General features: G+C 42.3%; 1 protein-coding gene across 1 annotated transcript; it reads left to right on the top strand.

Moving 5' to 3' along the window:
• The first annotated feature begins 1,233 nt into the window (after positions 1-1,233).
• Positions 1,234-1,701, top strand: LOC149168850 (uncharacterized). Its single transcript, XM_089424997.1, has one exon. The coding sequence runs from the start codon at positions 1,234-1,236 to the stop codon at positions 1,699-1,701; it is 468 nt and encodes a 155-aa protein (XP_089281123.1).
• Positions 1,702-25,713: the final 24,012 nt, after the last annotated feature.

Here is a 25,713-nt window from a genome sequence, read left to right as displayed (position 1 = left end):
CAATGAAAATAATCAGAGTTACAGTAGTGAGTGCAACAATGAAAATTATAAAAAGTGAATAATGAATGGAAAACCCTTCTATTTATAACAAAATATTGAGTTATCCTCGAATAATGAGCAATAATAAAATATTATTGATCCCATTCTTGGAATAACCACTTGGAATATTTTATTATATTTGGTTAGGAGGGAAAAAGTATTTAAACTTTTATTTAGAAATAATAAATAAATAAATGATTTATTTATCATCTCAAGGAATTAGTTGAATAATAATAAACAAATAATTATCTATTGAATTATTACTAAGGGATTTAGTCAAATTTGACAAAGAATAATAATTAATTAGTGATTAATTAATTATTCTTCGAGGTAGGGAAAAGGCAGGAGGATGGAGCGTGAAGGAGAATACAGGTGAAGGTTCATGGCTGTAGTACTACACTGCAACAGGCAGGCTTCTGAAGACTTACGCTTTTCGCTAACGGGTAGGCTAGTTTCTCTCCACTATTTCCTCACTTCCGTGATCAGCAACCTGACTCGTAACCGACGACATAGTTGTGATATACCCTCGCCCATTTTCTTGATGCTCTCCCGCTGGTCTACCTAAGGGTAGCTGGAGATCTACTTTCTTTTGACAGCGATGGACCTCGATTTGGTAGATTATTCGGACGATACTCTGGTGAGAAACTCAATCTGATGACCCCGCATTCAGCAAGGGAAAGTCTGATCCCATTTTCTTGCAACCTAAAAAATACCCTTGTCGGATTTCCTCCGTTTTTGAGTCCCTCGAATCGCCCAGTGACTCTACTGGATGACCCTCAGACCGGGCGATCTCTTTCAACTTCCCTGCCGTCTCCTTCCGCACAAGGGGTCTCCTCGGGTTGCCTTAACCCTAACCCTAGGGATAACTGCCCAGATTTATCCTCTCTCGCACATTCTTCTGGACTCCCGTTCTCACTTCCCTACTCATCCTCCATCAAAAATTTGAATCCCCTGCACACTCTGCTTTCTCCTGCTCCGTCGTCTGACAGTTACTCGAATATCCCTCCTCTTTCGAGTGCTCTCCCTTCAGCACCCCCTCCTCCTCCCTAGACCCCCTTTGTACACAAGAACTGCTCTGATCACCAAAAAGACACATGCACGGAGCAAAGGTCGCGTAGAAAATCCAGATGCCTCAGATCTAAATCAGGAGACATTGTACTCAAGCTCGAGGAGGACATTCAATTGGGTGAAACAATGGATTTCGCGGATAGAGTTTTGGTCGGAAGAATCCGGGGCCGAAGCTACACAGCGGACCGTCTGAAACAATGGGCCTCTAAGGTCTGGGGACAACATTTGGCCGACCTCCCCACGGTGCAGACCTTCGTAAGAGGCTGGTTTGCATTAAGGTTCGCCAGGCTGGACCATACAAACTGGGTTTTATCGTCTTACTGGCATTTCGAGCATGCACCCATTCTTCTGAAGAGATGGACACCTCTTTTTGATCCAGAAACGGAGCAGATAGGGGTTGGCCCTATTTGGATCAGACTGTCGGGGCTCCCATTACATTTCTGGTCTGAAGACATCTTTCGTCGTATTGGCAATTCCCTTGGCACCTATATGGAGTACGACAAGACCTATCAATCCACGGGCAAGATGGCCTATGCTAGGATTTTAGTGCATATGGACACCAGAGGGGGATTACAAGAGCATATTACCATATAATGAAGGTCTGTCACTCTAAAATAGCAGTTGGACTACAAAGGAGTCCCCTATCGATGTCAAAGATGTCACAAGGTAGGCCACGTTTACAAATATTGCCCCCTGATCAATAAGGAGGGTCAGAGGCCAACAGGGAAAGCTCTAGATATTTCAATCTCTCAGGACCCTCCTCAGACCTTTACAACGGTAGAAGAATAGTCTCAGCAGAAGATCACAGAAGCAGACAAAGCTCTCGAGAAAACGGCAAAGAAGAAGAGTGGTAAAGCTCCACTCCGGCCACCCTCTCCACCTTTGACGAGAGCTCGGGTGGCCATAGGGGACGCCTTTTCCACAGGTATGGCTATTCCTCCTCACTCCTTTTCTTTCATCGTAACTGAATCTATTTGCTCTCCTACCATCTCTTCTCTGAACAGATCCGTGATCCCCTTGGCTGTTTCTCTTAGCCCTCCTCGAACCCTGGCATCCCCCCATCCCCATATGCCCCTTCAACCTCCCATTAATCAACTCTGCCCTTTGTCGTTTCCCCCTCCTGTCTTCTCTATTCTGCAGCCCTTCATATCTGAGGTCCCTCTACCCTCGTCATCTGGCTCTCCTTCATGCTCTGTTCCATGATACCCCCTCCGTTCTAGATTACGTTCAAAGGGGCCTGATGCTATTGGTTTTGATATTAACCCCCCATCCCCCTCTCTGAAAAATTCTCGAGGACGGCCCTCCTCTCTCTCAAAAGCTAAGCATCAAGTAGGGGAGGAGATTGCCTTGGGGAAACAAAAAACCATTAACTGGGTTCTTAGAGCAGAGCAAACCCCAATCCACCCCCCCCCCCAATGAAGATGCTCTCCTTCAATTGCAGGTGTTTGGCTAGCCCCAGAAAAATACTAGCCTTGAGACAACTGATCGCGATGGAGGCAGTAGATATTATTTTTCTTCAAGAAACCCTAAGTCTCGCTAGTACCATCTCCTCCCTTCTCAAATCATTGTTACCTGGTTGGACCTTTCATTCACTTGATGCCATGGGCCGATCTAGTGGAGTAGCCATGGGGATCTGCAATTGCTCTGCTAAGACACTGAGAGTTTGGGGGGGGCTCGGGTATCTGGGAGTGGACATTTTCTTCCCCAATCTTGAATCTGATTTTAGAATCATCAACATATATGGTCCCTGTCATGAGAGGGAAGATTACTGGAGGAAATTGTTAAATTCTTCAATCCTCCAGCAGGACAACATAATTTTGGGAGGGGATCTTAATTTCTCCATAGGGTATGCAGAGTCATGGGGTCAGCAAGCTCAGGTGGACCCACTGTCTGGTTTCTTTGAGAAAACGCTGGAGGATTACTCCCTCATAGACATCCCCACTGCCAAACTATAGCCCACTTGGAGGAACAACAGAATGGGGTCGGCTAGTCTGGCAAGAAGGCTCGACAGATTCCTCATCAAAGAGCATCTGGTTAACAGAGGCATTCAATTCAGACAATGGGTGGGCTCAGGGGGCCTTTCTGATCACAGACCTATCTATCTAGAAGTGCAGGATGTCACAGAAAAACCTAAGGTGCCCTTTAAATTCAACTCCACATGGCTAAAGGATGCGACCTATATGAAGATGGTGACTGATTACTAGAAGGCTCACCCCCTAGGCCCGAATGGGAACATAGCGGAGAGCTTCATTCACAACATGAAGGAACTGAAATCCCTCTCTAAGGATTGGGCACATCATAAAAGGTAACAGGAAGATCTGCTACTCAGAACAACAAAAGAGGAAATAAATAAATTCGAGGAAGAATCTAATGGATTTTTTACCTCGTAAGAACAGAAAGACAAAATTGCCTCACTTCTACACAAGAGGACTCAAATTCTGAAGGATAGAGAGGAGAGCTAGAGGCTTCGGAGCCGGGCTATCTAGCTAAAGGAGGGGGACGACAACACCAAATTCTTTCACAAATTTGCCAATGGGAGGAAAGCAATCAATACTATATGGGAGCTCAAAAATGAGCAAGGTCATACCATTCAATCCTTCAGAGACCTAGGGGTCCTGGCAAACTCACACTTCAAAGATATTTATAAGGACCCTCCTATTGCTACTTTGGCAGAGGTTATGTGAACTTCCCAGCTCTTCCCCAGATTTGTAGATCAGGAGACAGAGCAGGATCTTAATAAAGAGGTCTCCCTTGACGAGCTCGAAGGAACATTGAAATGGCTTAAGAAAGACAAAAGTCCAGGGCCGGATGGCTGGACAGTGGAATTTTTCACCACTTTTTTTGACACCATAGGGGCAGATTTATTAAGAGTCATTGAAGAATGTCGAAGATGAGGGAGGATGTCGACAGGCCTCAATGCCACTTTCATAGCCCTCATCCCTAAATCCGACAATCCCTCCTCTTTTAATGACTTTCGGCCCATCTCCTTATGTAACTGCATCTACAAAATCATCGCCAAGATTCTCACCAACCGTTTAAAGCCTGTACTGTCCATGCACATTTCCCCGGAACAATTTGCTTTCCTTCAGAACCGTCAGATCCATGAAGTGGTAGGAACTGCTCAGGAACTCCTTCATTCCGTCCAGCTTAAAAAATTAAAAGGTATGATCCTGAAGATAGACCTCTCTAAATCTTTTGACAGAGTTAGTTGGTTATACATTCGAATCTTATTAACTCACTTAGGCTTTCCCTTCCCCTTCATTAAGTGGATTATGAGTTGTATAACCAATGTATCTTATAGTGTCCTCATTAATCACTGGAAACCCCCTTCTTTTATGTGGAAAGAGGACTTAGGCAGGGTTGCCCTCTTTCCCCTCTCCTTTTCCTTCTCACAATGGAGGGTCTCAACAAAATCATCGGTGATCATCACAGGCAAGGGAGAATCAAGGGGATCAAGATTACTGAGTCTTGTATACTGACTCATCTGCTTTTATGGACGATGTTCTCATTTTTCTTAACGGAAGCATAGGCGACCTATCTACTCTTCACAATGCTTTTGGTATCTTCCAAAAAGCTACGGGAATGGTGTTAAATGAAGAAAAATCCTCGATCTCGGTATCTGGCTGCTCTCAAACTGAAATCTATCATGCGATCAAGAGATTCCCTTTCACTATTCTGCCATTAGAGGAAGGGCTGAAGTATCTTGGCTACCGTCTGAAACCAAATGGTTACAAAATCATCGATTGGTTATGGCTAATCACTAAGGTAGAAAAACGCCTAAACATTTGGTATCATAAATATCTGTCACGGGCCGGCAGGTTGATTTTGATTAAGGCAGTTCTGGAAGCAACACCTGCGTATTGGATGACATTAGCTTGGATCCCTAGAGGTATACTGGCCAGGTTACAAAACATTTGCCACCGATTTTTATGGAAGGGGAAACAGCCAGGGAGATTTTTCGCTTGGACCAAATGGGACACCCTTGCCTTGCCCAAAATATGGGGAGGTTGGGGCATCAAGAGATTGGATATCTTCTCTAAAGCATTAGCAGCCAAATTAGGATGGCAATTGATCAACAACCGCAGCTTATGGATGAAGGTAGCAACTTCCAAATACATTACCCCCCTCAATCCTCTTGAATGGATTAGGCACACTCCAAGGAATACTACAGACATTTCCATTATTTGAAAGACCATCCTAAATGCTTTGAGCCTTATTCGGAATGGGCTGACCTGGAGAATTAAATCTAGAAGTTCAGTGCACATAGGGGAAGACCCTTGGGTTGGTTGTGGCAACGTTCACAGACTACCTACAAATTTGAAAACTCATCTTGCAGATCAAGGTACCTCCCACATATGCCACTTCGCAGATAACGCACACTCCGCCATGTTTCAATAGGCCTGGAAGTCTGCAAGGAACCTAAACATACCTATGTCATGGCATCAGATCTGGCATGATTACACAACTGCCCTAACAGAAGCCCACGTTCGAATCTTAGAAGGAGAGGACGAACTTACATGGGGCCACTCCAAGCACAATTTATACACCCCTAAGATAGGATATCTAGTTCTGATGGAACCTTATAAACCCCAGGTCATAGAGCCATGGTGGAACCTCCTGTGGAAGCTGAAAGCAACACCAAGAATGAAACTGCTAATGTGGTTCATTTTGCATAACAAAATATCGACAGGTTACAACCTGATGAAGCGATCTTATATGGGTCCTTTTTGGTGCCATCTATGTAGGAACTACAGCGAATATATCAAACACTTATTTATGGACTGTCCTACCACTAAAGAAACATGGAAAAACCTGCTCTCAGCGCTCTCCATCCCGAGAAGGTGGCAAGGGAATAATATAAAAGAAGCATGGACCATCTGGTGGAAGGAAGCCATGGGCAAGGAGAGGAATTTACCTCTTCTCACTTGTTGGGCTATATGGATAGCCAGGAATCAAATTATATTTCAGCAGATTGCCCCACTCTGGTCCTCCATCCTGTCCAGAATTTTAGCTGACTATCACTCTATACCCGAAGAAACCACCCAACAGCCCAACAGAAACATCACACCAGAGATCATCCAAGAAGACACTCCATGGGCTTATTTTGATGGTTTGGCTCAAGAGACAGGCTGTGGGGGGGAGGGCTATTCTTCACATCACTAAAACCCTTTCCTACAAAATACAAATGGGTCTGGGTAGAGGAACCAATACTTATGCTGAGATTTTAACTGCCAAATACCTTATACAATTTGCATTGCATAAACAGTGCACGAAATTGCAACTCTTTGGTGACTCAAAACTTTTATGCAATTGGATAAACAAGAAGTCTAATTGTAATGCATATTCATTGAGGCACATTTTGGAGGATACTCACAGGATCATATCTCATTTTGACTCCTTCACTTGTCATCATATTTACAAGGAGTGCAATGCGGCTACTGACCAATTATCCAAGGAAGCAGCACACAGGGATGAAGGCACCTGGTTAATACATGAGGAGAGGGATGGTACTACATATCAGTACTACCATAGACCGTTCATAGACCCAACAACAAATTAAATGACCGAAACATGAACTTCAGATGCTTTTATTTTGGATTACATGTAAATATTTATTTTAAGAACTTTGCTTCTCTATACTCTCTCTGCGAAGAGATCATAATGTTTTGTTTTTTGATTAGTGCTCCCTGCGTGGAGACTACAATACTGCTCTCTCATGTTTTGGACAGGCAACAGCCTACGTAAAGCATATGCTCAGCATCTACAAAATGTAATTTTCTCTTATTAATGAAAATTACGACTTTTTCCACGAGAAAAAAATTATTCTTGGAGAAAAATAAGATGATTAATGATTTATCTGTCTATTTTTCATTATTGGGTCAAATATGACAAGGAATAATAATTTAACAATGGTTTAATTAATTATTCCTAGAACAAAATCAAATAAATAATGATTTATTTAATTATTCTTCATGGGTTTAGCTATAAATTACTTAACAAAGGTGGTTTATTAAGTAATTTCTCACAATGAAAGCAATCTTATTATGGTAAATTTGGCTTTACATGGTGTACTTCGATCCATCTAGTAAATTAGGCTAGATGATCAATTTTTTGGTGATAACATATTGCCCCCCGACGTACGAGTGTTAGGAGAAAAACGTATGACCGAAGTATTTTGTAAAGACACAATCACTAGACAACACAGGGGAGTTAAAGAGAGAGAGAAAGAGACCAATGAAGTTGAATTCAAAGAGGACTAGGACAGAGGGGGCGAGCTTAATGCAAGTCTCCTTTTATGTTGTGATACCGGACCTCAATGATGCGGGGGAGGCATACCCATACCTGCCGAGATAACTTAGTATAAAAATAATGGTTCACCTAGAAATATAAAACTAGGCAATGAAGTACATGTTGAATGGCACATGACATGCTAGCATAACAGAGCCAGAAAACAATACAATGTGTCCCATATACATAATGCACCTGGAAAAACATGAGTCAGGATTGAATACAATAATATTTGAGTACATGAGATACAAATACCCTTCCCTCAAGAAATTGGTGGGAGGGAGGGTAGAACAACCAGAGAAGCCCTGCTGAACAGGGAAGGGATTTGCAAAATTGAAAGGATCATCTGAAGGAGACATGCATGCTATGAACACTGCAATCGGTAGGAACTGAACCCATCAACTCTGTGTAACTGCATCTGAGGCTGTAGCATCATAGGAATGCATCCAGTTATGTCGGGGGCTACCTGAAGGGCCACCCCCTCGTGAGGTCTGAAACATCTCACACATACCCGTGAATCATTGGTATAATCTGCTGCATCACTGGACCATCAAGTGTATGAATCACGAACATGAAACAACCAAGTCAAAGCACAATAATGAATCCCTCTACTTGACCCAAGGCGCTGAACAAGAATGGGAGTTGGAACCAAGATACACCACCCTCTAGACCATTCTTCTAGAATAAATGAGCTCACGTCGACAGAATAAGGCCTGCGATAGGTGACGCAATGAGGATCCTCAACTAAGGCACAAGAGAAAGTAGTAATGTGACTGATGGATTGACACCAGGGATAATGGGGAAAATTGGGACTGAGGGACAAACATATGACTACCCTTGTCAGAGCATAAAGTGCATGGTTGACCTGGCAGCAACTGACTCAACTCCGGAGGGGATGGGGACAATATGATTGGAGGCCAAAATGGGCAACACAGGATGAACAGTATGCAAATATGGATGGAATATTGTGACATGATATAATGGGACATGAAATAGACTCCAAGAATGCAAGGGTGACTCATCGCAAATCTAAATGTAGGTTTTAACCCCGTACAGAAATTACCTGCATACGAATTCTAATAACATAAAATAAACAAACGCAAGAGCATAACACATAAAACAAATATACACATATATTTTCCCCTAGATCCCAAAACCGTGACTACCAGATTGATTTTTCATTATATTCCTTTCAATGTTATAATACATATATATATATATATATATATATATATATATATATATATATGCATGCTGAAGCATCCATAAACCCTAATCCATTAACCAAGGATTAGAACATAATCATAGTTCCTTGACCGAATCTACATAATACCATGGACCGAAAACCATCGCGCCCAAAACCATGTGCGAAATCCATGCAGAAACCCATAGGTAAAATAGGGGAGACCCCTGAATACCCCCTAACAGGGGGGCTGCCTCCCCCCCCTGTGACCCCCCCGCTAGTCGTAGAAAGAATATAACACAACCCAACATTCTCCCACTTGTTGTTTTCTTTCCATAGGGGGCCACAGGAGAGCTTAGTTATTTATCCAACCCTGCAATGCCCATTGTTTCTCTACACCAAGAGAACTTCTCAGAGCTAATAGATTTTTTCAATGCATCTTCAGTATTCTTCAAAGTGTCCACGTTTACCAGCAACACCTTTTTGTCTTCTATCATATCCCTCACAAAGTGATATTGAACATCAATGTGCTCAGTCTTTGAATGATAAGCAGGGTTATTTGCCAAGAAAATTTCACTTTGCCTGTCACAGTCTATCCTTATAGCTCCCTGTACTAACCCCATACTTGAACACAATATCTGCAACCAAACTGCTTCCTTGCTTGCATGAGTGGTTGCCATGTATTATGCCTCTGTAGTTGATAGTGCCACTACAGATTGTTTCTTACTCATCCAATTGACTGCACCTTCAAATAAGTTAAACACATACCCACTTATAAATCGTCTCTGATCCAAATCTCCAGCCCAGTCTGCATCAACAAAGCCACGGATATCCAAAACTCTATCCAATCCTAGTCTTCCTTAGTAGCACAAACCATAATCACTAGTTCCATGCAAATAGCTAAAAACCTGCTTCACTGTTGTCTAATGCTCCTTCCCTCGTTTTGACATAAACTTGCTCAATACTCCCACTGCATGTGCAATGTCTAGTCTAGTACAGACCATCTCATACATCAGGCTATCGACTACACTTGCATATGGAACATGAGACATTTCCTCTTCCTCTTCTTGTGTCTTGGGACATTCTTCAACGGATAACTTTACACCTATAGGAATAGGAACCTTCACCAGTTTACTATCATGCATATTAAACCTTTGCAGTATTGTCTTGACATACTTCCTTTGGTTTAACCAGAGCTTCCTCTTTGCCCGATCTCTTTTAATTTCCATGCCCAAAATATAGTTTGTGGCACCAAGATATTTCATGTCAAATTTGGAGGACAATTGGGTCTTCAAATCCTGGATAATTTCTTTGTCATTTCTAACCAGAAACATATCATCCACATACAAGACCAGATAAATAACATGGTCACCAATTAATTTAAAATGCACACAGTGATCTCCCTTGCTTTTGGTGAAGCCAAGTCCCCGTATAAACGTATCAAATTTCTAATACCACATCCTTGGTGACTATTTTAAACCATACAGAGACCTTTTTTAACTTGCATACCAATTATTTCTTACCCTTCACTGCAAATCCTTCAGGTTGCTTCATGTAGATCTCTTCTTCCAAACCCCCGTGAAGAAATGATGTCTTCACATCCATTTATTCTACCTCAAAATCAAAAGCAGCAGTGGTAGATAAAAGTAATCTAATAGAAGCTACCTCGGCAACAGGAGAAAAAATATCACCAAAATCAATTTTCAGCACCTGGGAATAACCTTTTTCTACCAACCTAGATTTGTATTTATCCACCTTTCCTTCTACATTTATCTTCTTCTTGAACACCCATTTGCTTCCAATGGGTTTCCTTCCAGCTAGCAACTCCACCAGATCCCAAGCCTCATTTTTTTGCAAAGATGCCATTTCATCAACCATGGCCTCTTTCCAGAGTTTTCCATCCTCTGAATCTACTGCTTGCTTCATAGTTCTGGGATCATCATCAGTAATAGATAAAGCAAAATTTGTACAGAAAGTAGATGGACTATACCTTTCTGGCTACCTTCTTTCTCGAACTGATCTTCTCACAATTGGAGTTTGTGGCTCTTCATCTTCTGATCCTTACTCTGTTGTGGAGTCTGGTTCTTCATCCTTTAGCTCAAACTCTATCTTCTCAGGTTCCTTGGCTAGACTTCATGTTTAATAACATCTTTCACCTCTCTGAACACCACATCTCAGTTGTACACAACCTTCCTTGTTACTGGGTTCCAAAGCGTATAGCCCTTTAAACCATCCTTATACCCAATAAAGATGCACTTTTCATATTCACTATCTAGCTTTGTTCTTTTCTCCTTTGGAACATGTACATACGCATCACATCCAAATACCCTCATATGTGAAAGAGGGTTTCTTACCAGTCCATACCTCTTGTGGAGTCTTATCCTCCAATGCTGATGAAGATGATCTGTTGACTAGGTAACATGCAGTCTCCACTGCCTCTACCCAGAATTCCTGTCCTAACGCGGCACCACTGAGCATGCTTCTTACCCTTTCCATCAACATCTTGTGCATTCTTTCTACAACTCCATTTTGCTAAGGTGTGTATGGAGTAGTCTTCTGCTGTGCCATACCACACTTCTTACAGAATTCTTCAAATTCATTCTTGCAAAACTCTCCACCGTTATCTGTCCTCAACACCTTTATCTTCTTCTCTGTCTGGTTTTCCACTAGAGCCTTAAATTCTTTAAACCTGTCAAAGACTTCAAATTTCTTCTTGAGGAAATATATCCATTTATTCCTTGAGAATTCATCTATAAATGATACATAGTACACAGACTTACTCAATGATGGAACTGAGACAGGTCCAAACACATCTCTATGCACAAGCTCTAATATCTATTTCGCCTTCTTACCACAAGAGGGGAAACTCACCCAATTCTACTTCCCATATACGCAATTTTCAAAGAAATCAAAATCTAGAGAGCTATTAGACATACCTTCTACCATACCTTTACCATGAAGTATTAGAAGGCCCTTCTCTCCAATATGTCCAAGCCTTTGATGCCATAGCATGGTCTTTTCTCCAAAGACCACTAGATTTTTTGCTCCACTTTCAAGAACCACGGAACTGTTGCACCCATAAATAACAGTGCTACCTTGTAGCTTGTATAGAGTTCCAGTCCGAACTCCCCGCATCAATACCAGTGCTCCCCGAACCATCTTGTAGGTATCTTTCTCGAACATTATTTTTACACCTGCATCATCCATCTTACTTATAGAAATTAGATTTCTGGCCAATGCAGGAATATTCAAAACACCCAAAAGTGTTCTAATCCTTCCACCTTGTAACTTCAACTTTACTTTTCCGCGACCAATGATTCTAGCCTTCCTATCATCCCCTAAGAAGACATCACCACCATCGTATTTCTCATACTCGCAGAACCACTCTCTATGGGGAGTGAAGTGAAAGGATGCACCTGAGTCAATCAACCATGCCTCATGATCTACATGTGTACTTGAAGAAGAAGCCAAGTACACATCCCCACCTTCATCTGAGGTGGTTTTCGCCTCTGCAGAAGGAGCATCATCATATCCCTTTCCTTTGTTATGAGCTTTAGATTTACAATCTCTTTTGTAGTGCCCTTCCTTTCCACATTTCTAGCACACCTTTACAAATTTTCCTGGAGATTTAGATCTCCCACTCAATGACTTATTTTTGTTTTTGTTATGGGATTGTCCTCGTACATACAAGGCATCACTATTCTCGCTCTCCATATTTTTATGTCTCATCTCCTTCGTCAGCAAGGATGAGACTATTTCATCAAACTGCAAGGCAATTGCATTGCTACCTATTGCAATAACCAGACTATCCCACGAATCTGGTAGAGAACACAACAAACTAATGCACTTATCTTCATCTGAAATTTTAATATCAACAAACAATAACTGGCTTACCACAGTATTAAATGCATTCAGATTCTCTGTCACCGAGTCTCCATCTTTCATCCTCAGGTTATACAGCTTTTTCTGTAGGAACATTTTATTCACCAAAGACTTAGATTGGTACAGAGTCCCTAACTTGTCCCACAAAGCCTTCACCGTAGCTTCCCCTTATACATTTAGCAATACTGAATCTGAGACACACAGTCATATTGTGCTCTTAGCCTTCCGATTGAACTTCTTCCATTCTTTATCAGACACTCTCATTGGTCAGATCCTCCATCTTGAGTTTCCACAATCAAAACTCTGACCATTAAATTTCTCAATCTTTATCCTTCCATTGCTCGCCATCTTCTTTCACCACAAGAACCAATCCCGCAGATCTCCCACTGAACAGGGTCTACCACAGGCCCAAGTGAAACCCCTCAACAACAAAGGCATCCCCTTGAAGCCAAAACAGTTCTGATACCAAATGTAGCTTTTAAACCCGTACAGAAATTACCGACATATGAATTCTAATAACAGAAAATAAACAAAGGCGAGAGCATAACACATAAAACAAATATACACAGAGATTTTCCCCTGTATTCCAAAACCGGGACTACCAGATTGATTTTTCATTCTATTCCTTTCAATGTTACAATACATATATATACATGCCAAAGCATCCATTAACCCTGGATTAGAACATAACCGTAGTTCCCTTGACCGGATCTACATAAAAACATGGACCGAAAACCATCGTGCCCAAAACCATGTGCGAGATCCATGCACAAGACCATAGGTAATATAGGGGAGACCCCTGCATACCCCCTGACAAGGGGACTACCGCCCCCCCTGTGACCCCCCTGCTAGTCGTAGAAAGAATATAATACAACCCAACACTCTGAACAAAGGTGACTCGATGATGCTGCCACACAGACTAGGCCCGGTGGGGACCATCAAAACATGAGTAAATGACGCAGGGAAATCCCTGCAAACCCAGAATCACACTCTCCTTAATGCATATAAAATACATCTCAGCAAAAACTACAAATCCTGGCAATTTCAATAAACATTTTTATACACCAACGGTGTGATTCCCCTTAAACCAATGGCGCCCTCCATGAGATCGACTGAGCTTTCGATTCAATCCTTTTATTCAAGGATCGATACATATACAGATTCCACAAATTGATATTAACTGAAGTTTCAAGTGCAGCTCTTTTGAAGAATCGTTTATATCCCCACATGCTCCCTCGGTATTTCAACGTATAGGGCCCGCTCTCGAGCATCCGATCGAAGTGCGTATGGGTTTTGTGCTTTTCATTTCCGCTCTGACCCAGCAGGGTCAATTCTAACAGGGCTCTAACATCCGTGCCCTCACTGGCCAGGGCTATGAAGAGCGAGACATAGACCGAATTATCCTCAGGGCTCTTGCCGTCAGGATAGAAGTAGATGGCCCATTCGTAAACCCCAACCACGAAGGTTTCACTCCATTAAAAAATTGCCGCACTTATAGTTTTGACACCTCTGATCCACTGCGCCTTTTCTTTTGCTCTGCGATTGAACGATCAAACACCGCTCAATTTAAATCCCGTGGATGTGATACCGGATAGCATCTGGATGCTTCAGCGCAATGGGTGCACGAACCCAGTATCACTGGTGTCACAATCAGTACCGACGCAACAGACGCAGTTTCTAGAAGTTCTCTCACTGCAAGTGATCGAACGAATATCCGAAATGCTAACGTAATTGCATGAATCACGTAGCGATACAAGAAGCCAGCGAACTGTGAACGCCGTCACGTGTTCGATTGAGGGTTCCTTCCTGAAAAGCAATTGCCCAAACCACCCCAGCCTCATGGAGTATCCAGAAAATAATAATGGAGGAGTAACGTTTGTATATCGCATACCTAGCCACGACAGACGTGCTGATTATCACCAAATTCATTTTACGTCCAAAGACCAGGAACATTTGGATGAAAGCTCAGTGCTTCGCCCATCAAACGACCTTACCTGACCGGGGTGCTACTGGAACCAAAATCTTTTTGAGGAATAAAAACAAACCCCTTTATGATAGCGCTGAACACATTATCAAACAATTCTGATTCAATACGACTACACTTATTGCTATCGGCGTTCACCCCGTTTGTATAATAGATATATATATATATATATATATATATATATATATATATATATATATATATATATATATATATATATATCTATTTACAACGCTTCCGACGCAATTCAGTCAAAATTGGCAATCGCACAATTTAATGCCACGACTGCTCCGATCCGATTCAAATTGGAATCGGGGATTGCCAAAACTGAATGTTAATTGATTCATCGCCGATCTACAACGCCGATTGGCACTTCCAGACCTGATGCAATTCTGAATTGAATTGTGGATTCATTTAATTCCGCTCCAAAACCGGACATTCAACACGATTCACAAATCGGAAGTCGGAGTGGTTGAATGCCAAACTGTCGATTTCGCCAAAGCGCCGATCCGATATACTTCAAATCAATTTGCCACCACAACTAACAACCTTATCACCAACCTTATCACCAATCTAAAATAAGACAATTCTCATTTATTACAATAACAAACTTATTTGAGGAATCCAACCTCCTCAGTAAATTGTTTTTGACCAACAGTAAATAAATTTCACTGGATTTAACCACAACATGTGGACAAATCTCCACATTGCTAGCTGGGTCTAGATGCTCCTGCATCAGACTCCCAAAGTTTAAATTAACCATGATCTCCTGATCATGCGTTTCTGGTTTGCGTCCTCCTGGATCCCATACTTGATTTGATAGTCTGTTCTTGATTATTGTTGTTGTTGTTTGTTCCTCAAGTCTTTCGCCTTTGTGCTGCAATGCCTCACTATCTGCTGCTGTCCTTTTCACATACCTTGCTGCTGTTTTGCTCACTTTAATTTGCAATTCTTCATTCCTTGCTGGCTTCCTTATCAAAAGATTCGACTTATACAAATCTGCTATCTTATCTAGAAGTTCTCTCAAAAGTTCTGTATGATCTTTACTAACTGCGTTGTTCGCAATATTTGTCTTTAATCTTCCTGCACTTTGGCTTTCTTCAATATCAATGATCTTCAATGACTCAGTGTATCCCTTGAATTCAAAAATTCTTTTGCCATCCCCCTTAGTCTGCATATGACTATGAGTAGCCATTTCTTCAACAGTCTTCAATAATTGTTTGTCTTTCCTCAAATCGATAGGACCTGCAAACACACAACAACCTTTAGTTTTCAAAATACAATACCTTCTATTTTCTTTTGATGCTTCAAGCACCAATCCTCCACCATAGATCTTTTGGATTTCAGCGGATCCTTCTTGCGATGACTCCAATTCTCCAAGTCTTTCTTTCTTCAACAAATCAATATGAATTTGCCCAAGTTTCCTGAACTTATTCATCAGCTTGCCATTCCACCTCCGTTGCAATAGCTTCCACTTCACCCTTTTCTTCAGTCTCCATCTGTAATTTTGGTCTTCACTTATCTTTCTTTGTACTACCAGACCAATTTCTAGTTCTTCATTCTGCTGCCAGCTTCTATACTTCTGCAATTTAATGCTTTCCTCAAATTCATTCTCATGTAGCTGATCATTCCTTCCAAATTTCTGGTTACTTCCACCTTCGTCTTGCTGAGTTAATATTTCTGTCTCTTTTATGCCTTTGTGGACATAACCTCCTTGTTGCTTCTGATCTTTAATCTCACCTTTACATAATCGCTGCTCAATTTCTCTGATTTCAGCATCATATTTATTAATGCTGTCTTCCACACCTTTTCCTCCATCAAGTTCTGTAGGCTTTGTTTTTCCTTTGGGTTCCTCGAGTAATTTTTCCAAGATTTCTATCTCCTTGTGAAATCTCTCCAGCAGATCATCACAATTTTCCCTCTCAGCTTCATTCTTTTCTTGGCAATCCTCCTGAGCTGACATGTTTTCTACATCATCATATTGCAAACATCTTTCATCAATTCCATTAAACAAATTTATTGGTTTACCTTCTTGTAATCCCATTATAGAATTGTCTTCAGACTGCTGGTTTATGTCAACCTCATCTAACTGTTTTACCCCAAACAGGATTTCATCTATGAACTCCTTCTGTTGCAAATGATCAACACCTTCTTCCTCTAAAAAGGATTCTTCATCATACTTTACCTTAAGAGCTTCATTCTTGGTTGTGACAATTTCATTCGACTGTGCATCATCCTCTGTATATCCTGCAAACATACACAAACTGTAAGAGTCAAAATCACAAGGCTTCATTGCTTCATCTACTTCCTTGGTCAACATATCTTCGAATTGTTCTGAACTCTACCAATAATCCATGAGATCTTCAGCTGACCTCTCATTATCCTCTTCTCCCAACATCTCACCCTTTTCTGGTCTGCAAATGGAAACTTACAATTTTACCTCTGCTTCTCTGAGTTTCTCTGATTCCTCTTGAGCACTCAATATCTGCTCAATCTTTCTCAATTCTTCTACTAGTTCTGACTTCACTTGCTGATTTCTCCTTTCTCGTAGCCTTGCCCACTTTACTCTTTTCCTCATGGTCCGAACACTTTTCTGCAGCATCTTCATCAATATTCCAATCTGGAAATCTATCTCAGCTTTCTCTCGGTCAAAGTATTCTTGACTCATCCTCATGCCATTTGCTTTGGCATCTTCCCTTCTGCTATGGCTTCCTTGTGAACTTCTGCTATGACTATCTGTAGTCATTTCCTGCTCCTCTCTTTCCATGAGCTCTTCGCACCTCTGCATCAAGCCTCTGCAACAGTAAGTCCTCCTTACTGCAATCTTACCTCACTAAGCTCTCCTCACTCAGTCTTTTGGTAAGCACGATTCCCTATCTGGAATCTTCTCCTGAGCAACACCTTTGCTCTCTCTAGGCTTCTGCAATCTCTCACCCTCTCTTTCGAAGACACTTCAATTGTCCTCTCTGTCCAATCTCTTGTTGGATTCTACAGGTTCACTGCCACTCCTAAGGACTTTCCTTATTCTGCTTTTAAGAACGCATCAGGTTCTTCTCTCTCGGCTTTTCTTGATTTATATTGCTGCAGTATTCACTTTTTCTGATGCTGTCACCTCTGCTTTGAATAGATTTCCTCACAGCTGCAATCTCGTACTAAACTTCATTCAGAAAACAAACTTATTCAGTTTCAACAGAGCCAAGCTCTGATACCAAAAATGACACAGGGAAATCCCTGCAAACCCAGAATCACACTCTCCTTAATGCATATAAAATACATCTCAGCAAAAACTACAAATCCTGGCAATTTCAATAAACATTTTTACACACCAACGGTGTGATTCCCCTTAAACCAATGGCGCCCTCCATGAGATCGACTGAGCTTTCGATTCAATCCTTTTATTCAAGGATCGATACATATACAGATTCCACAAATTGATATTAACTAAAGTTTCAAGTGCAGCTCTTCTGAAGAATCGGTTATATCCCCACATGCTCCCTCGGTATTTCAACGTATAGGGCCCGCTCTCGAGCATCCGATCGAAGTGCGTATGGGTTTTGTGCTTTTCATTCCGCTCTGACCCAGCAAGGTCAATTCGAACAGGGCTCTAACATCCGTGCCCTCACTGGCCAGGGCTATGAAGAGCGAGACATAGACTGAATTATCCTTAGGGCTCTTGCCGTCAGGATAAAAGTAGATGGCCCATTCGTAAACCCCAACCACTAAGGTTTCACTCCATTAAAAAAAATTGCCGCACTTATAGTTTTGACACCTCTGATCCACTGCGCCTTTTCTTTTGCTCTGTGATTGAACGATCAAACACCGCTCAATTTAAATCCGTGGATGTGATACCGAATAGCATGTGGATGCTTCAGCGCAATGGGTGCACGAACCCAGTATCACTTGTGTCACAGTCAGTACCAACGCAACAGACGCAGTTTCTAGAAGTTCTCGCACTGCAAGTGATCGAACGAATATCCGAAATGCTAACGTAATTGCATGAATCACGTAGCGATACAAGATGCCAGCGAACTGTGAACGCCGTCACGTGTTCGATTTAGGGTTCCTTCCTGAAAAGCAATTGCCCAAACCATCCCAGCCTCATGGAGTATCCAGAAAATAATAATGGAGGAGTAACGTGTGTATATCGCACACCTAGCCACGACAGACGTGCTGATTATCACCAAATTCACTTTATGTCCAAAGACCAGGAACATTTGGATGAAAGCTCAGTGCTTTGCCCATCAAACGACCTTACCTGCCCGGGGTGCTACTGGAACCAAAATCTTTTTGAGGAATAAAAACAAACCCCTTTATGATAGCGCTGAACCAAATCAAACATTTCTGGTTCAATACGACTACACGTGTTGCTCAGCGTTCACCCCGTTTGTATATATATATCTATATATATATATATATATATATATATATCTATTTACAACGCTTCCGATGCAATTCAGTCAAAATTGGCAATCGCACAATTTAATGCCACGACTGCTCCGATCCGATTCAAATTGGAATCGGGGATTGCCAAAACTGAATGTTAATTGATTCATCGCCGATCTACAACGCCGATTGGCACTTCCAGACCTGATGCAATTCTGAATTGAATTGTGGATTCATTTAATTCCGCTCCAAAACCGGACATTCAACACGATTCACAAATCGGAAGTCGGAGTGGTTGAATGCCAAACTGTCGATTTCGCCACAGCGCCGATCCGATATACTTCAAATCAATTTGCCACCACAACTAACATATTGCTAATATTTATGTCATTACGTTGTGTTAAGACCTCTTTCAATTACAAACTTCGACAATAACAGGTTGCATTAAACACAGATTTCTTAAAGGTTAACTGAAACCACGGATCGAGCACACTTCAAGCGATTTTTACACACGGAAAAGCAAATACATCCATTCTCACGAATTCATCATATATACAAACACTAATCTTATTCATATCAGAGTAACAAACAGAGTTTTGCCTTTCCTTCTCTTACATCGAAATAAACTCTGTATCTAATTTAACTTATACCGTCTCCTCTAAAATGAGCTTTCGCTCCATAAAAACTCTCGCTATCTCTAACAGATCCCTCTAAAAAAAACCTCTCCATTATTCTCTCGCTCTTATCACATCTTCCATTAACGCAATCTTCTGTTTTTAGGAATAGTAGCAGAAATCTGCTATTTCCTGGCTTCTGAACACACCTATACAAACAACCTTATCACCAATCTAAAATAAGACAATTCTCATTTATTACAATAACAAACTTATTTGAGGAATCCAACCTCCTCAGTAAATTGTTTTTGACCAACAGTAAATAAATTTCACTGGATTTAACGACAACATGTGGACAAATCTCCACATTGCTGGCTGGGTCTAGATGCTCCTGCATCAGTAAAGGATGGTTACTCATGACGAAAACTGACACATGGTACGACAAGTATTAAGAGGAGGTGGACCTCAAAGTACAAGTGTCTCTTTATAAAGAAATTCGATTTTGAGGGGCGACGAAGTGACCCTTCTTGGAAAAATGTCTTCCTGGTGAAGTATCACATCATCAAAAACTGAGGAAGACCCATTATAGAGCTTGATGAGAGCTTTCCAATGATGATGACAGTTCGTCAAACTAAGCTATGGTCTAGTCACAATGGGTGACAGAAACATTGGGGATTTTTCTATGGAAAGATGTTTTCCCTCCAATTTGGATTCATTTGCTAAGTGAGCTGTGGTGAATTTGAAGAGGAGAAAAAGGCTGTAAATCTTGTGGAGATTGTAGCGGACAAATGACCGTCAGAAGTATGATTTATGACTTTCATGCAAGTGGCCTTACTTGTCTAAAGATGGCCTTATTGCTTCATGGAACGATGGTCCCTGGAGAAGAATTAAGGGAAGAGGAAAACGAGAATGAACTACTATATGAGGTCTAGAATCATCCTCAACCACGAAATCAAACATGGGGACTATGTGGACATAGGGTAGAATATTTGACGATGTGATATCAAACGTCTATGATATGTGGTGTGAATATGGCTTGTTGAAGAGGCCGATAGGACAAACTAACCAAGGAATGGGAGGATAATCGACCATACCTAGATCTGGTGGGATCTGGGCTGAGATTTACATTAATCAATTGGGAATATGGCCAGGGGAAAACCACCATGCCCCCAAGCATGGGATACTTCCTACAAACATATGTGATGGAGGGGACTGATCTGGTATGCAAAGGTGGGAATGATGCCCCTTAGCAGGAGGAGTTTGTGGAGCACCATTGTGTTCATTGTGCTCAAGAAAGGAATTCAAATGTCTTGGCATGAGATCCTCCAAGAGATGATAATGGGATGTAGGGGCCTATGTGCCCCCCAGTATGTTATGGACGTACTAGATGTATTTAGAGTGGTGGACTCCAAACACATTATATGATACATAAGATGATTATGCATGTTTATATGACAGTGATGGTTCATCATTTGTTTTGTTTATGGTTATCTTTTGTGGTATACATGTGACAAATGCCAATCTATAATATTATTTGCAATGGAATCTACATAGTTATTTTGGGCTCTAGGAACATGACTGAACGTAATGGTTTCAAATTCATGTACCAACAGCTTAACTCGTAGATATTTTCTAAATAGGACTTGGTTATGCACATGATACACACCATTCAATTGCATGACAAGTAGCAAGGAATCTAAACGAACATGAAGATGAAGGATGCAATGAGAAAGGGCATCGAATAACAAACCTATCACTGCATCATATTCAGCCTGATTATTGGTGGCAGATCTAATGCACACATCGTTTGAAAGGACTAACGTATGCAAGGGGGTAAAAATGGCCCAAGCTACCAAGGCTAGATTCCTGGAGAAGCGACTCGCACCGTCGGCATGACCGATATACGGTGTGGATGATGGATCCATCTGAAAGGTGAAAAATACAATGGATGAGATGATGCAATCTACCTAATTTCATGGCAAAAATAAATACACGCAAATCAAGGGGATGTGCTATGAGAAAAATTTCTTGAGGTAGAGCACATGGGGAGAATTAGGAAGGGAATGGCCTTCAAAATCCTCCACAAAAATGCCCCCTTACCTAAGTGCAAGGGTGATTAGGGGTAGACATAGCTTCCATGGTGTCCTCATGAGGCTGGGAGATTGGCAGACAGGAGGAATACTGACTACATGATGCGACAGCGTTACCTGGTGCATCAACCTAAGAAATAAGGTTCACATACGCATCATCTTAAATGGTAGACGACGAGTTGGTAGATGGCAGATCTACGGATGTTGAGACCTGGGATTCTGTCAAAAGAGGTTTAATAAAAGCACACGTAGAAACCTTAGAAGGGTTTTCCTATGAGAAACTCAAGGATGACGATAGGTAAAGGATATGTCCTGTGGCGTCCTTCATCTCGACATTGAGGGTAGGGATCACGATGGTGGGACCAAAGTCCCCTTGTCCTAGTTGACTAGTGGTACCAGAATCCATGGGTAGCAGAGTAGATGATCCACTACGAGTTGCCTCGTATTCGCAAAGCGCCTCAAGGCAATCGCAAAATTCATTGAGACGAGGGCAACAATGGGAATAGTGACCATGATGATCACGCAGGGCACAAGGGTGATTTGTGCGCAACGTTTTGAGTTTCTTGGGTGGTCCCGGTAAGTTAACATGGACTTCCAAGATATTTGATGTAGGGAACACTTCATGAACCAAAGGTTTAAGTTGAGGAAGTTCAGGACAATTATTGGTGGCGTGCCCAACAACTTTACACAAAGCACACGGAGGTGATGGCTTTGGGGCCTTAGGGGCTGGAGGAGCTTGGGGAGCCTTGTCCTTAGGTTATTTCCTCTTAGATTTTCCCCCCTGTCTAGATGCTTTCGCAACAGGAGTGGGTTCCTGTTGAGGTTGTGATGGAACTGAAGCAACGGCAGGGGCCGTAGGGACCAGTTGAACCGGGGTCAAAGCATGATAAGGTCTTAGCTGACTAGGCAGAATGTTTGTAGGGGGATCGATGTACCATACTGGGATCCCCAGAGTCATGTTAGGAAGGACCAACGAAGCCATGACAGAGACATATTAATACTCCCGGAGGGGGGAATAAGAAGGGTATTTGGCCTGCAGGGTAATGTCCCGGCGGAATAGCTCCTGGATGGTTAAGGCCTGGAGGAATAGTTCCTAGTGTAAACATAAGAGAGGCACCCACAAACGGAGGAGGTCCTGGGGGGGTGGATCTAGAGGGCTCGGTTGGGATGGTAACCACAGGGTGTTGAGGAGCTGGTTGCAGATCAGATGTACCAGACTGCTTGAGAGCAGCTCGTGATGCTTGTAACATGCAAACACTCATAGAGTTAGGCTCTGAAATGGGAGGGGGAGGACCAGGGAAAGCACCCAACAATGAGGAATATTTATAGACTCCGGGTGAAACACCAGTGAGGGGAGTTGAAGACTGTTTATCTGACATTGACGAGATAATGGACTCAGGGGAGGTCACCCATGCTGGCTCGTAGTAGGTTAACTAATTGATGGTGACGATCTTCCCTTCATGGGGGAATCACATCTTGCGGAACACCACAAACGCGACAGCTAACATGTAATATGTGTAACTACGACCTAAGAGAGTGTTGTAATCCAAAGGGGCATCAATGACTTCAATGTCGACATGGACAGTCTTGCCCACAAGAGTCACTGGATAGTTGCGGTACATGCCAAGGGGCTAGGAAGAGTGTCCATCCCAAGCACGCAAAGTGATGGTGGAGGGGGACAACTCAGGTGACTTAAGTTGTTTCCAAATGGTAGCGGAAATCACATAGGTGGATGCACCTTCGTCAATAATGCATCGGGAGATGATGGCATTACGGACTCAGACTGGTATCTGGAAAGCAACGGATGAAGGCAATGGGGGATGTTTTGATGTATCAATAGGGAAAATAATCAAACGATCATTAGAAGGATCTACTGCACCCAAGGCAATTAGTAGAGCTTTCTTTTGAGATGGGCATGACTGGAGGACTTCCAGTGTCGACATGGTAGCAGGTGATTATGCCAAGTCGTCTACTACATTGTATGTATGGGTAGCTCGGTTAGAAGCTGCATTACGGTGTAATGGTCCCTTTGGGATCTTGGGAATGGCCTCAATTTTAGGTTTAAGGGTCTATAACAGACCATTTTGTGTCATAAGAGGCTTAGCAGATGCTTTGGCTTTGGACTCAGTGGCGGACGAAGTTGATCGCTTGTCCTATTGATGTGACCGAGTTTGCAGGTAATATGGGAGGGGTTAACCCCTTCAGAATTCATCATAAGGATCTGGTAGTCACCCAGACCAGAAGGTTGGGGGGGATCGGCTACTTGACCTATCTGAGGTTGAGCAGCAACAAATCCTTACTGAGGGAAAGGATTTGTGAGCACTATGGTTGAGATGGCATAGGATTCTAAGGCAATTGTTGACCTCTAGAAGGTGCTTGAGCTTCCCACATTTGGCGCATCTGGGGTAAGAAGGGACACTCATGTGTATAATGGCCATGTACACCACAACATGCATAAGGCTTGTTCGTATGAATAGCCTTGTTCTGCTTAGGTTGACTGCCCTGTTGCTTATTGTTGGTGTTAGGTTGGTTCCCCTGGGGTTCACTAGGTTGATTACCTTAATTACCCTAGTTACCCTTCCCCTTATTCTTTTTTTTCGAATTTTGGGGATTGTTCGCACTCTGCTATGCAAACACTTGACCCTGAGGGGGCGGTGGCTGTTGGGGCTGAGGATGCATGGGAGGTTGCAGCATTAATGCTTGAGGGGCTGGAGCGCTCGATTGTGCATAAGGAGGAGCAACAGTTTGGTAGACAGGTTGGGGTCCTAAAAACGTGTTGCTAGCAGGAGGGGCATAAGTGTTGGAGGAACTGGTTCCCCCTACGGATAGCCATAAATTTGTTGAGTAAATGGTGAAGGGTGTGAAAGGGCTCCAACGATACCGTAGGTGACATGAGATGCCCCTGGTGCATTGGCACTTCCAAGACAAGGGAGGTATAGAATGATGGTATAGACATAACTGGATTGCGCATAAATCAGGTAATATCTCAGAGTGGTTTGGAGAGCTTCTTCCTCAGTTTGAGAAAAATGGGACGCAGCATCTTTTCTAATGGGTCCTAAAAGGCTCATAAGAAACCAATCTAGATAGACATGGTCTTCGAAAGGCGGGGCACAGCATGTGCTCCTCCTTTGACACCACTCTTGAACATGGTCGAAAAGGCAAGTGGCGGAGCAATGACAGAATGAGGTAAATAGCTCCGTACCAGTGTCATACTGGAGAGGTAACTGGAAATATGAGAGGAACGCTTTAGCAAGAGTTGCAAAAATGGAATGAGATGCGGAGGAATGGTCTACATACCATTTTGTAGCGTCTCCACTGAGCATGTGTTGGAAAAGCCGAAGACGAATGGAGTCATCGGTAATGGAGTTGGACGAACACCACATGTGGAACGATCGAACATGGTTGGTAGGATCCTCTCCAGAATTACCCTCAAACTTCGGGATGTCCGAGGGAAGCTTAGTCAGCATAGAAGTCCAACCAACATCATGGTGTATGGGGTCATTTATCAACTGATTAAAATCCGGTAGACTTAACCTAGCCATAAAGGGGAGCATGGGGGCTGCCGAAATGGTTCCTGAGACTGTTCTGCTTGATGTGACCACTGGGATAGAACCAGAGCCAACACCAAGTTGGGTTCCTGCACCAGCTGTGGGTCCAGACATGGTGATGATATGCGGTGAAGGAGGCTCAGAATCAGATGAGGAATTGGGTGAACCAGTAGAAGAGTCGGTGTGGGGACTCGGAGGGCTATGAACTTGAACCTGACAAGGAGGGGTAATACGCCCAAGCGGAAACTGGGGGTGAAGGCCTAATAGTCTCCGCGATAAATGCCTTGGTGGCGCAATGGTGGAAAGACACACATGACACAGAAATGGTAAAGGGATATCAACAATATGTCTTCATCTCAATGAGGGGAGATAAATTTATTATGTTAAGTCTTGGATTGGCGGTGTAAACCAAGCGCCCTTTACTTAAGATGTGTTTGTGTGTGCAAGTGTATTTATTGATTAAGCCCAGATCGTGTTTTAAAAAAAAATCTTACTGAAAATAAACTGAAATTAACAACATAAAATGAACAGAAAAAAATAATTAAATAAACCCCACCCAAACTGGGTTTGCAAACATTGTGCTTCTTGGCTAAATTGAAGAAAAATACACTAAAATGGTTAAAAGATCTAAATG

This window comes from Pinus tabuliformis, chromosome 4_2 (assembly GCF_031772625.1).
Source record: "Pinus tabuliformis cultivar Carrire ecotype Pingquan chromosome 4_2, CPIR1, whole genome shotgun sequence".
Taxonomy (NCBI): Eukaryota; Viridiplantae; Streptophyta; class Pinopsida; order Pinales; family Pinaceae; genus Pinus; species Pinus tabuliformis.
This window is presented reverse-complemented; position numbering and strand designations above follow the sequence as displayed.

Coding starts and splice junctions, on each gene's coding strand:
- LOC149168850 (XM_089424997.1), top strand. CDS start 1,234: ATGGATTTCGCGGATAGAGTTTTGGTCGGAAGAATCCGGGGCCGAAGC.